At 36.4% G+C, this 14784-nt stretch overlaps 1 protein-coding gene across 1 annotated transcript; it reads left to right on the top strand.

Annotated features, from left to right (window-relative positions):
• Positions 1 to 3321: 3321 nt before the first annotated feature.
• LOC130410713 (uncharacterized) lies at positions 3322 to 5924 on the top strand. The gene is made up of 8 exons (XM_056735539.1): positions 3322 to 3403; positions 3521 to 3661; positions 3820 to 3947; positions 4043 to 4115; positions 4188 to 4288; positions 5134 to 5299; positions 5470 to 5531; positions 5610 to 5924. Exons 1-8 carry the CDS (start codon positions 3322 to 3324, stop codon positions 5922 to 5924), a joined length of 1068 nt encoding a protein of 355 aa, XP_056591517.1.
• The last annotated feature ends 8860 nt before the right edge of the window (positions 5925 to 14784 follow it).

Below are 14784 nucleotides of genomic sequence, written 5' to 3' on the forward strand. Positions count from 1 at the left end.
GCCAACCGCCACCGATTCGTCTGAGGTAAGCAATGTGTTTTGAGTTTACACAGATCCTTATACTAAAATATAAAATAAGAACCAACTTGTTGTTCTTATACTGTTCTGGGTTTTGAAACGTTCTTGCATTATAATCTTGTAATTTATTGTCGTGATAGCACACGGTCTGTCTGATGTGGAAAATGTTGAAAGGCCACATGCAGCATCGATAAAGTGTAAAGCATAATTTAAGATAGGCGTTTGGCTATTTCAATGCTCGAGGTAGATGCGATGGTTTATTACAGCAAATAGCAAACAATTACTAAATCTTACTAAAACTTACAACAACACATGAGCTCATATATGTAAATAAAACGTTTATTTGTTAAAAAGCAGCAAAAAGTAAGTAATGAAATAAGAACAAAAAATAATTAGAACAGAGACAAATGATGTAAACAGTATGTTATATCTAGATCTGAAAGTTATTTAAGCGTTCATGAGTTGAACTTTATATTCACTGTAATTAAATGTACAGACTGCTATAAACGGAGGCAGTCACTGTTGTGCTTAACACATGTCTTTTGAGTGTTGTTGAATTCTTATAATTTCTGACTGTGATTGAATGTAAAAAACATTATTGTTCTTATCTAATCTTTAATGGTTTCAGGTTGTGTCTGAACATCCCCTTTATCAGAGTGTTCTGGTGCACTTGCTTTGCATGCCGTGCTTTTCCTGTACCACTGTAGGTGAGGAAGATATTAAAAATCCTTCAAATGCTAATGTTGTTTGGCCAACAACCCTCTGACACGGTTGTGTGTTTCAAAAGTTTTTTCAGCACATGTGCTGTGTATAAATGTTCTAATCTGTTAACATGGCTGCTGAAAAACAATATGTGACTACAGGAACTATTGGAATTCAAATTATTAGAAGCTTATGTTAACAGATGTCCCATGTGTACCGTGATGTCATCAACAACTAGTTGTTCAGTTTTGTTCCATACACACTGATTGGATATTTTATTCAGGTGGAATATTTTACAAAGAGAATTGTTGTGTTGTTGTACAATAAATTGAATATTATTGCCACATGAGTTTGTGAGTGAATGGATTTGTAATGGGTATGAATTGTTTGATTTTTCTTGCAGGTCTTTTTTTTTTCTGTGAGACCCAGCTGAAGATATCAAGAGCTCAGATGTTGGCCTACAGTTCATTACACTGACTTCTTTGATGTTCCCTGAAAGACTGACTACTACCATTTAATTAAGCTAAACCGAGAACCTGTGACAGTTTGTGGAGTTTGAATTTAAAGTCAAACATGTCTATCAATAAATTAAATGTTTTGTCATGAGCTGCTGTTTTCTATTTGTCTTTCACAACATCACTTTTACCTTTTCAAAGTCTTGCAGTTTGTGTTTACATTGTGTTAGCATATTTTTTTATTGGCTCAATGTTTGTTATACAAAGTAAAAAATTTTTTTTGCTATTAAACATATTTTTGTGGGCGTATTATTCATTGTTATGTGTATTTCACAAATATACTTATATATTTGCTATTTATATATTTGCTCCAAAATTAGATTTATTTTCAAGTGTTGGTTTATTTTGATTTAGGCCATAAAACTAAAAAGTACAATAAAATGTGAAAACATAATAAAAACTTTTCTCTTTATTTAAATCGTTAACTCATTTTGAAATTATTTTGATTATGATATTTCACTTCACTGATACCTTATTAACCTATTCTGTAACTGATACCTTAAATATAGCTCAGCACACTGCTATACTGCAAGCTTGTTCCCTGCTGAAAAACAATAGAACCTAAAAAAATTCTTAAGGTTTCCATTAAAATACCATCATGAACCAATAGCCTTTTCTATTAAAACCACAATCTATGTAACCTACGAAAATAATTAGTTGTATGACAAAGCATTAAATAGACAAAAATATGTGCAAGTGTTTTTTAAGGCCAGGTTACTTTAAAAAAAGAATCAGCCTGAAGTACTTTTAATAGACAGAGTGCTGCTTTACTTGATATTTCAACATTTTAGTAGAACAGGCTGAGCTGAGTTAACCAAATCTGCCTGTAACCTGTTGCCAAAATGTACAAGGTAAAACATGTTTAAATGTAACTGCAATAATTGTGAATTACACAATGTCAAATGTGGCCTACAATCGCTAGACTGATCTGGGCCACAGACCTAATATCAACAATTGGTCCAACACCTCCATCCACAATCGGCCCAATTATTGTTTGCCGTCATGGATCCAGTACCATCACTGCCGCACATGGCCCACACTCGGCTGACTTGTTGCATGCCAGTGCCAGCAGTGCGCCAGCAGTGCCATTCTGAGGCCACATTCGGGCCGAGTCTGTCTGCTATGTGGGCCCATGCACTGTTTTAATTCTACACTTTTATTCTCATACTGATTGTTTTGTAAATGTATTAAAGTAGCAACGCGGTTCCTTTTTTTTTATATTTGTTTGAAAAGACTTGAGTCACGTCCCTTTAGCCAACAAGCGGCGCTTGCAAATTGATGCATCCGCATAATATAAACTCTTTCAACGTTATGCAAACAGGTAAGCATAGTGAATCTGCACGCGTTGATTTATTACCTTGCATAACTTGGATTATTAGTGTGCATGTTATTATTTTTGTTAAACTAACGTTATATGTTGTGAATGCATGATTACCTCATGCATAGGCTACCATTGGTTGCAAACATTTGCGAAATATTGATACGTTGATAAGGGTTTAATTGTACAATTTTCGCTACGGGAGTTTTTTAATGGTATACAAATAAACTATGCGTGTGGGTAGAAACGTGCAGCCCTTTTCATGTATTTGGTCAAAAACGCGCCGTCTCTAGAGATGATAACAGATATGTTTTTCACGCAGAATACCTTGTTTAAGTTACATTTTTTTAAATATTTATTCAAAATGTATTTCTACAGTATCCATTTCATTGAAATTAAAAATCTTTTTCAACCGTATAAATAGCGCGGTTCATGGTACACATGGTTAAGTTTCGTAGCACACGTCGCCCATAGGATTGGCTTTAGCTTTCTTGAGTCCCGCCTCTCTAGCCCACGTTGCTTTATAATTGGTGTATTTCTAAGAAAACTGATCCTGCTGACAGCAATAGACAGTGTAACTGTGACAACAATGAAAAACAGTTTCAAACTATTTGTGACAATGTCGCTAAACTTTAGTGACAATGTGGCTCTACAGACCACTTTTATGTCCCCATCAACGTCAAAATCATACTTACCCCCTTGATTTCAAGCTAAAACATATCAAGGTCTTAGTTAAATTAATGTTTTTTTTTGGTTTCACTAGTAACAATGCTGTTCACTGTACTATACGGAGAAAAGAAGAAACTAATAAAAGTAGATGGAGCAGATTTCACCAGTTTAATGACTCAAGGTATGTAATTTAAAGTAAATAAAATTGTTATACTCTTGGTTATTGATGCTGTTTGCGTGTTATCAGTTGCTGTGTTGAGTTTTGATAAGAAACATCTCTGTCTCCTTTTAACCATAGTTAAGAAGAAATTTTCAATCAACGACAAAGATCTTATATTTCAAGACGACACTGGTGTGGAGGTGGATGGAGATGTATTTACTGACTTGCTGGAGGAGAGATCACATGATATCCTATGGAGAGTTGTTGACAGAGATTCAGGCAGGTGTCTGTGATATACAAACTTGCAAATGGGCATAAGGAAATCACTTTTTCCATGAAGCAGTCCACATAAAAAAAAAAAAAATAGAAAATACGTAGCATTTAATTGATAACATTTTTGTATATATGTTTAAAGTTTCTATTTATTTTGCTTCCAGAATGCGCAGTCCTTGATTCTTCCTGTAGCTCACAAACTGAAACTCTTTCAGTATCGTCTGAGACTGATGACAGTGCTGGACCAAGCTCCAAGAGACCTTGTTTTAGTGGAGTTTTTGAGGCAAAACAGGTGAAAATTTACCAACTGGATTGTATAGCAGTTATTGACTTTGTTATATTATGAACACATTGCAGAACACATTGTTTGTCATTCTAGTTTGTTAGAGAGATCATAGAAAACTCACAGACTCGACCAGGCGACACTTGGTGAACATTGTTGTTGCGCACATTACTGACAAAGAAGGGTAAGCACAGTTTCATAAATCATACTTAGTAGATCAATTCATAGTTGAATATTGTTATTGTTCTTTTCAAAACCATGTCCCTTCTAAAGAATCGAAGACTCGTTGTGCTTTGGGAATTGTAACACTCTTCCCATCACTTAAGGATCCATACTCAAGAACTGGATATGTAAGTACTTGTATTCATTGTCATAAATACCTACTAGAAGATCTTTAATAAAATGCTGAAGGATTTATCTTCTCAACTCTTCTCACTTTCTGATTCATGCCTAAAACAAGTTAAGACTAAGAAAATGTTTTATTTGATCTTCATAACAATTTTGTCTGTTTTTATATAAAGGAGCATTTTTATGACCCTAAGAGCAACCAAGGATACATATCTTGGCGACTCAAAACAGTTTCTCGGCAAAGCAAACACCACGCGGGACACCACAGTAAGAAGGATGATAGGTCAAGTGGAACATCACACATTGAGGGCAGTGGAGGACCAACAGCTCATAGAGTAACTTGCAACCATGTGGAGATGGTGGTCTAGTGGGTTAAACCACTGAACTGGAAAATCAATGGTTGCTGGTTCGATCCCAGCAGCCACCACCAGTGTGTCCTTGAGCAAGACACTTTACTCCATGTTGCTTCAGGGGGATTGTCCCTGTAATAAGTGCACTGTAAGTCGCTTTGGATAAAAGCGTCTGCCAAATGACTAAATGTAAATGTAATTTGGAACTGCAGTTGGTGGGTGACCAATGCAAAGAAGTGATATCTTTCATGAATCATTGTGCAGAGAAGGACCTGATTCTTGACAAGATGAAAGCAACATTCAAGCACAGACAGCTCCTTATTCATGATGCAGCGAAGTCCAATACAGTGTTTTCAGTTTTTCCCAGATTTCTCGACACTAAGGGATTGGTAAAATACAGTTTATGAGTACAACGAGAGGAGAAAATTTAGCTCTGTGAAAAACTGTGGTGTCTAGGATCTGTATTGTTTAGTAATGTGAACTCATATTTGTTGCAGATACTTCAAGATTTTGACATCCAATTTGGAACAGAAACAGCCTCCAGACTTCTTGAACAATGGGATAGTCTAAAGCCCAAGATCATTGCAGAAGCAAGAACGCTTACTTCAACCTTGCATCTGAACAGCCTGCTTTCAGATGCCCAGGGTAACAGACAAGATGAGGATTCTGATTGGCAAGGTAAGGTTTTCTGTAAAGATGATGTTTATATTTGTCTGCTACTCACAATAAGCTAATTTCTGTTAATCCACATGTTTTATTTTTTGCAGGATGGGAAAGTGATATGTCCTCTATTTTACTCCTGGCCTACCATTTGCCACCTTCAGCTGGTGGTAGGAATAAATCTACCAAGATAAGCATCAGAGAGGCAATGGACCATATTGTGCAGTTTCACAAGGTTTGCATGGAAACATAAGTCAGCTGTCATGGGTTATATATTGGGTTATATGTTTTCTTATATAATTTTTTTATTTAGGCTTGCCGTAGTCTAACTGAACACATTAACAAGACTGAAGGTCTTCAACCACATCTCCTTGCAGTTGGCTCAGCGAAGAGCGTCATCCATGATTTTTACATCGTGATGGATGGAAAACTGCTCCCATGTCAGGCAAAGTCTTCACTTTCTGCCTTTGATGAACTTTTTAAAGCATACTTTGTCTTTAGCGTGTCTTATCCTCACTGCTTAAGTGCAATGTATACATTCATCCAGACAACTATCTACAAGATAGATCTTGGTATAGTTCGTGAAACCCCTAGGGTTAAGGACCTACGAGCTAAACTTTTGAACTAGTTAAACTATATTAAAATGTTTCACTGCTTTGTTTGCAAACTGGCACATTCTAAAATCAATGACCTTGTTCGTCATCTAAAACGTATTCATGCTTACTATCCTGGGAAAAAATTGAACCTGAAATGTGCACAGAAAAATTGTAAACGCAGCTTCATGACTTATGCTGGATTTCGAAAACACCTAACCAGTGTTCATGGAAATGACTATCTAGACCAAACTGTGACTGAAAATCAAACGGATGAAGATAATGAACAGATTGAGTTAATGTCGGATTTAAATAATGATGTTGAAATACTAGAGACATCATCCGATGATAAAAGAAGAGGTACTGAAACTCAAGAAATGTGTGCATCCATTATCGCTACATTGCAAAATAGTGGAGTAGCAACCAGTGTTGTAACATCTGTAGTATCGGATATGGAAGAACTGGTACATGAAATTCATTCAAATATCAAAAGTGAGGTGATGAATCTACTTCCAGCTGATGATTTTGCAACATCATCTAAAATAGAACACCATTTTGATAATCTTGATAATCCATTCTCAAAACTAAGTACAGAAACCAAATGGAAAAAATATTTCAAAGAGAAATGGGCTGTTGTTGACCCTACAGAGATCCAATTAGGTGTAAGATTTGATAGTAGATTGAATCGGGTGACACGGACATATGATCAAATCCCTGTAACTGACATATTCATTTACATTCCCTTGCTGGATACCTTGCAGTTTATTTTTAGGAACTCTGAGATATGTAAACATATGTCAAATCCAGGTAAGAGTAACGGTGTCTATAAGGATTTTTGTGACTGAAGTTATTATATAAACCATCCACTGTTCAGTAAACAACCAAATGCTCTTCAAATACAGTTATTTTATGACGAATTTGAATCCGCGAATCCCCTGGGCTCCAAGCAAGGTATCCACAAAATCGGAGCCATTTACTTTATTCTCAGGAATTTCCCTCCAAAACTCAATTCAAGTTTAATGAATATTCATTTACTGTCATTATTTCATGCACAAGATGTTAAGAATTATGGATTTGAAGCCATTTTACCGCCCCTTGTTAAAGATTTAAAAGTCCTTGAAAGTTCAGGAATTCAAGTACCTTTCTCGAAAGAGCCCTTGTTTGGCACAGTTGCCCAGGTTACAGGGGATAATTTAGGGATGCATACACTTCTTGGGTTCATGGAATCTTTCAGTGCCCATTACTTCTGTCGGTTCTGTCTAGTAGACAAGAAAACATAACAGTCAATTTTCACTGAAGAGGGCACTAATGTTGTATTACGAAAAACAAAGGTTTACAGGAACAGCACTATGCAGATTTGTTAGCAGACCCTTCCATTTCTTCGTCTTTTGGTGTTAAACGCACATGTCTGCTCAATGACTTGAAATATTTTCATATTTGTGACAATTACTCACCAGATATAATGCACGACATACTTGAGGGCGTTGGACAGTATGAAATAAAATTACATCTTGAGTATCTGTCTGGAATTATATCCAGACAAGACATATGTAACCGAATTTATTCATTTAATTATGGCTGTTTGGAAAGGAAAAATCGGCCTACTAGATTAAATCTGGATCAGGCAGGGAATGGAATTGGACTGAATGCCATTCAGACATTCTATTTGATTCAGAATATCCCTTTGATATTTGGAGACATTGTGTGTGAGGGAAATAAGTACTGGCACTTACTACTTCTGTTATTGCAGATTATAAACATAGTGTTTTCTTCTGTAATCACAAAAGGTATGACCTACTTCTTAAAACACCTTATTGTGGAACATCATAGTCTTTTTAAAGAGTTATATCCACAGAGGAATTTGATTCCAAAACACCATTACATGTTACATTATCCACGTTGCATACGCAAAATTGGTCCATTAATCCATGTATGGACCATGCGATTCGAGGCTAAACACAAGTTTTTTTAAAAACAGTGTAAAAAAATTCAAAAACATCAAAAAGTCTCTTGCGTTAAAACATCAGTATGCAATTGCGTATCACTGGGAAACTTTGCCCTTTAGAAATGTTGAATATTGGCCCCTAAAAACTTTAGAAGTCGATGATGTACCATACAGAGGCATTTTTCTTGAAAAGTATCCAAATTCGGATCGTGACATCACAGTAACTTCATGGTTAAGACATTCTGGAACTCAATATCATATTGATCTATTGGTTTGCACTAAAATGGAGAAGGACCTACCAATTTTTGGTAAAATTTTTGATAATGTTCTAATAGATGACCAAAATATTTTAGTGACTAAGGACTTCGAAACTGTTGGTTTTGTTGAGCATCTTCATGTTTACCATGTAAGAGAACATAATGTTTTCGGTCTGTTAAGAGTAGAGGACATTCCATTTTTCAGACCATTTGATATACAAGCATCATATGGGTTTGACGAACCGCATTTGTATATTGTTCCAATTCATTGTTTTGGTTCATGAAGATGTTTAGTCTTGAACTTTGTATGAATGTAAAATTTAATCACAAATTCAACCCAATTGAATTGACATGTGTCTGGTTTTACATGTTAAAAAAAGTATTGTTCATTATATAATGGTACGGTCTCGCATGTGATGTTTAAAAAGAATACTTGAGAATGTTTTTACAAAAGAACTTTGCTTTACCAACATGTAAATTCTATTTTGCATTGATGTATATTACAGTTTATATTGCAATCTTATATATATACTGTTTCTTTACTGATTCTTGCACGTATTTCTGATGTGTCAGAAAACAGAGAAGTTATGCTTTCAAATGTTTTGAATGGAAAATTGCAATGTGTTGAATACATGTCTTGGATTTCTGAAATGATCCATGTTCTTTAAAACAAACTTTAAAAAAAAAAATCAAAATATGTTTATTTCATCGTTGTGTATATATTAGTTCAGAAAAATTCATACATTTTAATTAATTAAAATTAATAATTCATATGTAGTCATTCATATTAACACATTGCTGGTGTTTATTTAATCTTACAAGGGTGTACATTTTTATACTAGTGGGAAATGAGAACACTGTGGCAGGATATACATACACTTCTGTTGGGTGTACAAATAAACTCTTACGGTGTACAAATCTATTCTGAGAGTAATGTACATATTTAACACTTTCAAAAGTGTTATTTTAACTCCAAAACGGAGGGAGTCATATGTAAATTTTTTGAGTGTTGAATTTGACTCAATTTGAGTAAAAGGTACACTGCTGTTTTTGCTGTTAATTCATAAATTGTTTCATTGATAAAAAGCTGTCAAATTCACAAACAAATCTGGGGTTTCCTCAATGATAATGGTTTATCTGGAATAACGCTCATTAGAAATAAAAAAATGGACTCTCCAGACAGATTAAACTAGTTCAAATTGACTAATGCATATTTTTACAGTAACACTTCTGTCTTTTAATTGTTGTTTAAATTCTTATGTGAATGCCTTACCAACAAAATCAGTGTTTAAATAAAGTGTGCAGTAATCTAAAGATGTCTAATGTCACTATATACTTTTCCCAACAGATTTCCCTTCAAATGGTCCCCACAGACATTGGGAATAACCCCAGAAGGAGAGCTGTTAAAGGATGTTTCATGTTAATATTAGTGATGTTTCTAGTACATTTACTCTTAGAATGTTAGTTTACTCTTCACAAGTTTTAGTGTACAGAAATACAAGATGTTCTTCCAAAGTTAAGTATTATTTAAAAAACACTGATTATTCATTACAAATGAATGCAGAGTACCTTTACATATTTGAATACATGTAACATGACGAAAGCAAATTATTTTGAATACATTTGTGTAGTGGAGTTGATCTTTTGCATAATCTGTAATAAAAAATATATATTTTGAGAATCAGTGTTTGTTTTTAATATTGTTTGATTGTGTTTATTGAATATTTTAATAAAAAAATGTTGTTGTGTTAATATGGTTAAATTCTGGGAGAATTCCTGCTTTTAGTCTATCAGCCACATGTGGCCCACATAAGGGCAGTCAGTCCTTTACTGAACTCAGCCAAAGTTGACATCTAAGTTCCATATATGGGCCACATCATTCTTCATCATATGGCTGACTGTTGGTGGAATTATGGCACAGATCTGGTTGAGTTGTGGCTAAGAAGATGTGGACCAGATCTGGGACGGGAATACTTTCTTAAGTGGTCCACAGGTCAGGAGTTTATATGGGCCAGATCTACACCAAAGGAAATTTGCTGTCTGTGATACTGATTAATCTCCATAATGCACTTTTCGGTTGGTTAGTATGGAAGGTCATATACTGTTTCCAGGTCCAAATTGTCAATAGAGGATATGCATCGACGTCACTTTTCCACGTGAAAATGTAGAGACACAACCTGGGCTACGTTACCCTGGGTGGCAAATCCCCCAGCATATTGGCTGAGAAGTATAGGAGAAATAAAGAAACCGGGACTAAAACACAGAAGCATCTGGACTCGACGGTGATCCATCACCGCGACTTACATAGGAATCAGGTGTTCCTGGACAAAAAAATGTTGTGGGGAACTCTGTTTCCTGATATTGGTAGCAGTCATTTGCAGGGTGTTTGCTACCCAGCAGGGCGCGCTCTGGGCGTGCTAATGTTGTGTTTACATGGAAAAGTGACCATGCGTCCATACAAATATTTTAACTAGTGTCAGGTTCTGTTTTCTGTACCTTAGATTTGCCACTTGATGGCGCTGTTTTCCCTGAGTCTCATTGTCTCCGCTAATTAGGATTATTTAGTTCCAGCCCTGACTAGTTTTTTGATTCCCTATTTATTTGGTCCTCTCTTTGTCACTCTTGCTGGATTATTGAATTATGCTTGTGCCTCTGGCTCCTTTGTAAGTTTTTTGAGTCTTCTGTTCTGTTGTAATTTTTGCCATTGAATGTAGGTAGCTTTTGTCTCCTACTGAGAAGATTTTTTGCTCTTCGAAGTGCTTTATTTTTTGGAACTGTTATTTTTTCCAAGAACCATTTTTGTTTGGATCTGTATGCTAAGCTCTTTTGTTTTTGCTCTTGGAAATAAAGGACAATTTTTTTGTAACCTTTGTGGTGCCTCGCATTTGGGTCCAACACCTCTCTGTGGAATAGTGGTAAAACACCACACTACAGCACCTGAGACCCAGGTTCGATTCCCGGGCCTGACAACTAGACGCCTAATTGTCCCCTGGATCGTATGCCAACGCCGCAGCCATATTGGTGAGGGCAAATGTCAACTATAAAGAAATACGAGTGAATGGTGGAGCTGTCATTTAATGGATAACACACCATCGTTTTCATTTCTCAACTAATTTTAATACTTTTCGATTTATGAGGAGTATGCAGAAATGTGTTAAATAAGTTAAATATGGTAATAGACTTGAACATTTATTTATTGTCATACGGAACTGTTAAAACTCAGTCTTGACAAGCAATCATTTCGGCTTAAAACTTGTGTACGCATCGCTAATGTGAAATAATTTAAAGTAGATTAAATGCACATGATCAGAACAGCCCTCATTCACTTAAAAATCCTGGGCAATATCAAACCAATGCGTCTTAATGACTATACAGGCCTACTGCTATTTCATACGTATAATGCACGGCAGTGTTATTTATTAAACTATATCAAATGCATCATGTTTGACTGCTGTAATGGTTTTACCGGATTAACAAAAAATATATTTGATCTTTGAAAATGTCTAAAATTACTACAAATGAAGCCATTTCCACAGTGAAAAGCATTGTTTTTTATATAAAACGTTAATTTAACTATATTACCTTGGGTGTTGCGTTCGATGATTCAAATAAATCTCAGAAACAATCTCTACATGTCTGTTTTATTCTCGACTACTGCAAAGTGGTTATTTATTCTGTTGCCACAGTGTTGTCTTTTGGATTCTCACGAATAACAGGCACAAATAATGGATTTCACATTTCATTATGACAACCATTAACTTTAAAGTAGGCTAAAACTATCGAGATATGATGCAACTGAAGTTGTACATCGTACATAGTAAACCATTGAAATACGTTTGGAAGTGTAAATGTGATTGCGCTTTTAATGCTGAAAACACGCTGTTCTCCCATTGGGTTCAGTGGGCTTTTAGTGCACTGTTGACGTATGGCAGCCAGTGTTCGAATTGTCATAGCTCTTGGGGTCCCCTAACCAGCCCTCAATTTTTTTTTAAATACACGGACCTGTCAGTACAAGCATCAATCACATGAGTTTGGATCACAGTAATTTGACAACATTACACGCATTAATGTCCATTAAATGTTGGTAATCCATTAAAAGAGATCTGCATGAGGGAGGGATTGAAAAATATAGGCCTATTTTTTATTGTTTGTAGTGACCATTCCATCAATCTTGCTGTCAATTTATTTTACACAGCACATTTTTTGATGACTTTCTTGCTGAGATTTCACTTATTGTGAAATGTATTGATAACAATAAGAAAAAGATTTATGATAAAATTTTTCTTACTAAGTTTTTTTCTTGTCCTTTCACTCGTATTCTTTGTATTATTGTAACACCATGCTGTCAAAGAAAGACTTGACTATCAAAATTATAGTTACTGTTGATTTTTAAGATCGGTAAAAGACCGGTCCCCTCGTCCGTAGTCCTGTCGCTCATCCTCTTATGCTCCCGATCTTCTCCATGTGATATATTGAACTGGTGTGCGCACGGCTGATTCCCACTATCACTCACGGCTCTCGCCCGCCTTCTTCGTTACATACCCCATCGCCCCTAACAGGCCGGGGGGTACCAATAAGACTGTGCTTATTTCCCCAGGGGTGCCACACGGCAAACTATGATAACCCCTCCGCTTCCTCTTCTACGGCCACCATCCCACCTCGGCCCAGGAGCACGGCAGCAAGATCTCCGTCCCAGCCGATGCATACTGCTCCAGCACCACCGCCTCGGGCAGCCGCTGACGGACACCCCTCGTCCGTGTTGCCCGAACTCAGTATTCAGTATTTAAACAATATTTATACATTTTAAAAGCCAAGGGATATCTGATTCTTTAGAGCAAACCTGCATATTAGAGCCAAATGACAGATGTAAACAAATGTGTCTTACCAGGATTATTGATATCTGGTCAAATTCATAAAAAAATGTATGTTTAAAGGTAAAGGTACTTAAATCAGAGTTGTTGATACAATCGGTGTAAAGATGATGTCATTCAGTGTTATCCAGCCTTAACGTTACGTGATAGATGCTAATTGCAATAGCATCCATGCTTTCCAATGTATTTTTAAAAGTAAAGTTTAAAATACTTCTCCATTTTACTAGACATGGGGCAGCTGACAGTCTCAAAATGCTGACGAACATCATTTATTGTAATCCGGCGAACTTTATGTTAGCAGCGAGTACAAATATTAATCTTCTCCTCTATCATTTTTACAACTCTATAGGTAGAGATGAATGGCTTTTGGTGGGCAGCGGATGTTTTCTTGCACCCTGAGCATAAACGTGGAAGTGACCGTGCATTGAGTCTTTTAGACTATCAGTTGTAATTATTAGTTTGTTCATTAAAATGCTGCTAATATGAATATCTGCTGAGTGTTTGTGAGATTCATACATGTATGAGCAGGGGCGTTGCTAGGGTTGGAATGGATAGTGGTCTTAGACCTCTAAGAATAACATTCAACACCATTTTTTACGGGATTTGCCTCATATTTAAAACATATATATTTAGAAAACATAATTTACAAATCATCTGTTTGAATAAGAGTGTACATTACTGTTATACTTCAGGTTCCTTTCGAACACTAAGTTTCTTTCTGTGTTTTGGATCATCCTTTAAATCAAATCATAATAGGTTGGATGTTGTGAGAGAAATGCGTAGGGTCTGTTTATAACCTAACAAACAACATGATGTAGCCGGTGAGCTAGCTCCTCTTTCGTGTAGGGCGTGGCTGAGTACATTGTTGGGGTGTTTATAAGCAGGCATTTGAGAGGACGCCAAAATATGAGGTCCGGTCCCTTGGTTTGGATCGCAAGTGCGTGGAAGCATTTGGGTGTGCTCTCGTTGTCATTTTTGCCCTGAGCAGGTTGCCTAAGTGAATGTTATTCAGTCACACAGCCTTGTTTGAAAGCACAAATCTTGTTTAATGTAGATACGTGCGTCACAGACTTATAGACTATCGGTAATGCTGGATGGTTTGAGGAAATCGTTTCAGTGTTAATGGCAGTCTTGCACGTAATTGAAACTGTTTTTATATAGGGTTAAAAGGTTTTTAAAGGTAACATGATTAAAATAAATATTTGTATTGTTATTTGAATTATAAAGTGTATTTCTGTGTTTCTTTGTAGAAGGTATAGTTGTTTGCTGTCCCTCCTGTTTTTTGTTTTGGTTAGGTTTTCCCTTCGCTGGTCTGTCCCTGTACGTGGGTGCCGTATGTTTCCAATCTAGCTGAGGGCTATGATTGTGGTGTCTTGGACTGACCAGCGAGGGTGTTTCTTTTTTTAAGAGAATGTTTGTTTATGTCCCTTCCCAGTCTCGCATTGTCTGGCCATTAAGTAACATTTGCGAACCCTCCAGAAGAGCACGTTCTTCAGGCCCTGAGGCTTCTAGAAGAAACTCAACCATTGCACCTGAAACTTGGGGGCAGGTGACGAGAACCAGGGTCAGTGTGCCCGCGAACTGGGGTGTTACCCTGCACTCTCACCTTAAAGGAACAGCAAGATTTGGACATGTCTTCTATCTTCTGACAGCATTGAAATGCACGTTTCCACCCCACAGTAGCTGATTGTATTTGGGGGATCCTAAAAAGCTCAGCACCATGCTCGTTAAACAGGTTAGCATAACATTCTCTGATAATATTCATACCCAATACAGCAGGTATTTTCTCCTTCTGAGCATACATACTAGGAGAACCGGTATC

This window comes from Triplophysa dalaica, chromosome 21 (genome assembly GCF_015846415.1).
Source record: "Triplophysa dalaica isolate WHDGS20190420 chromosome 21, ASM1584641v1, whole genome shotgun sequence".
NCBI classification, from domain to species: Eukaryota; Metazoa; Chordata; class Actinopteri; order Cypriniformes; family Nemacheilidae; genus Triplophysa; species Triplophysa dalaica.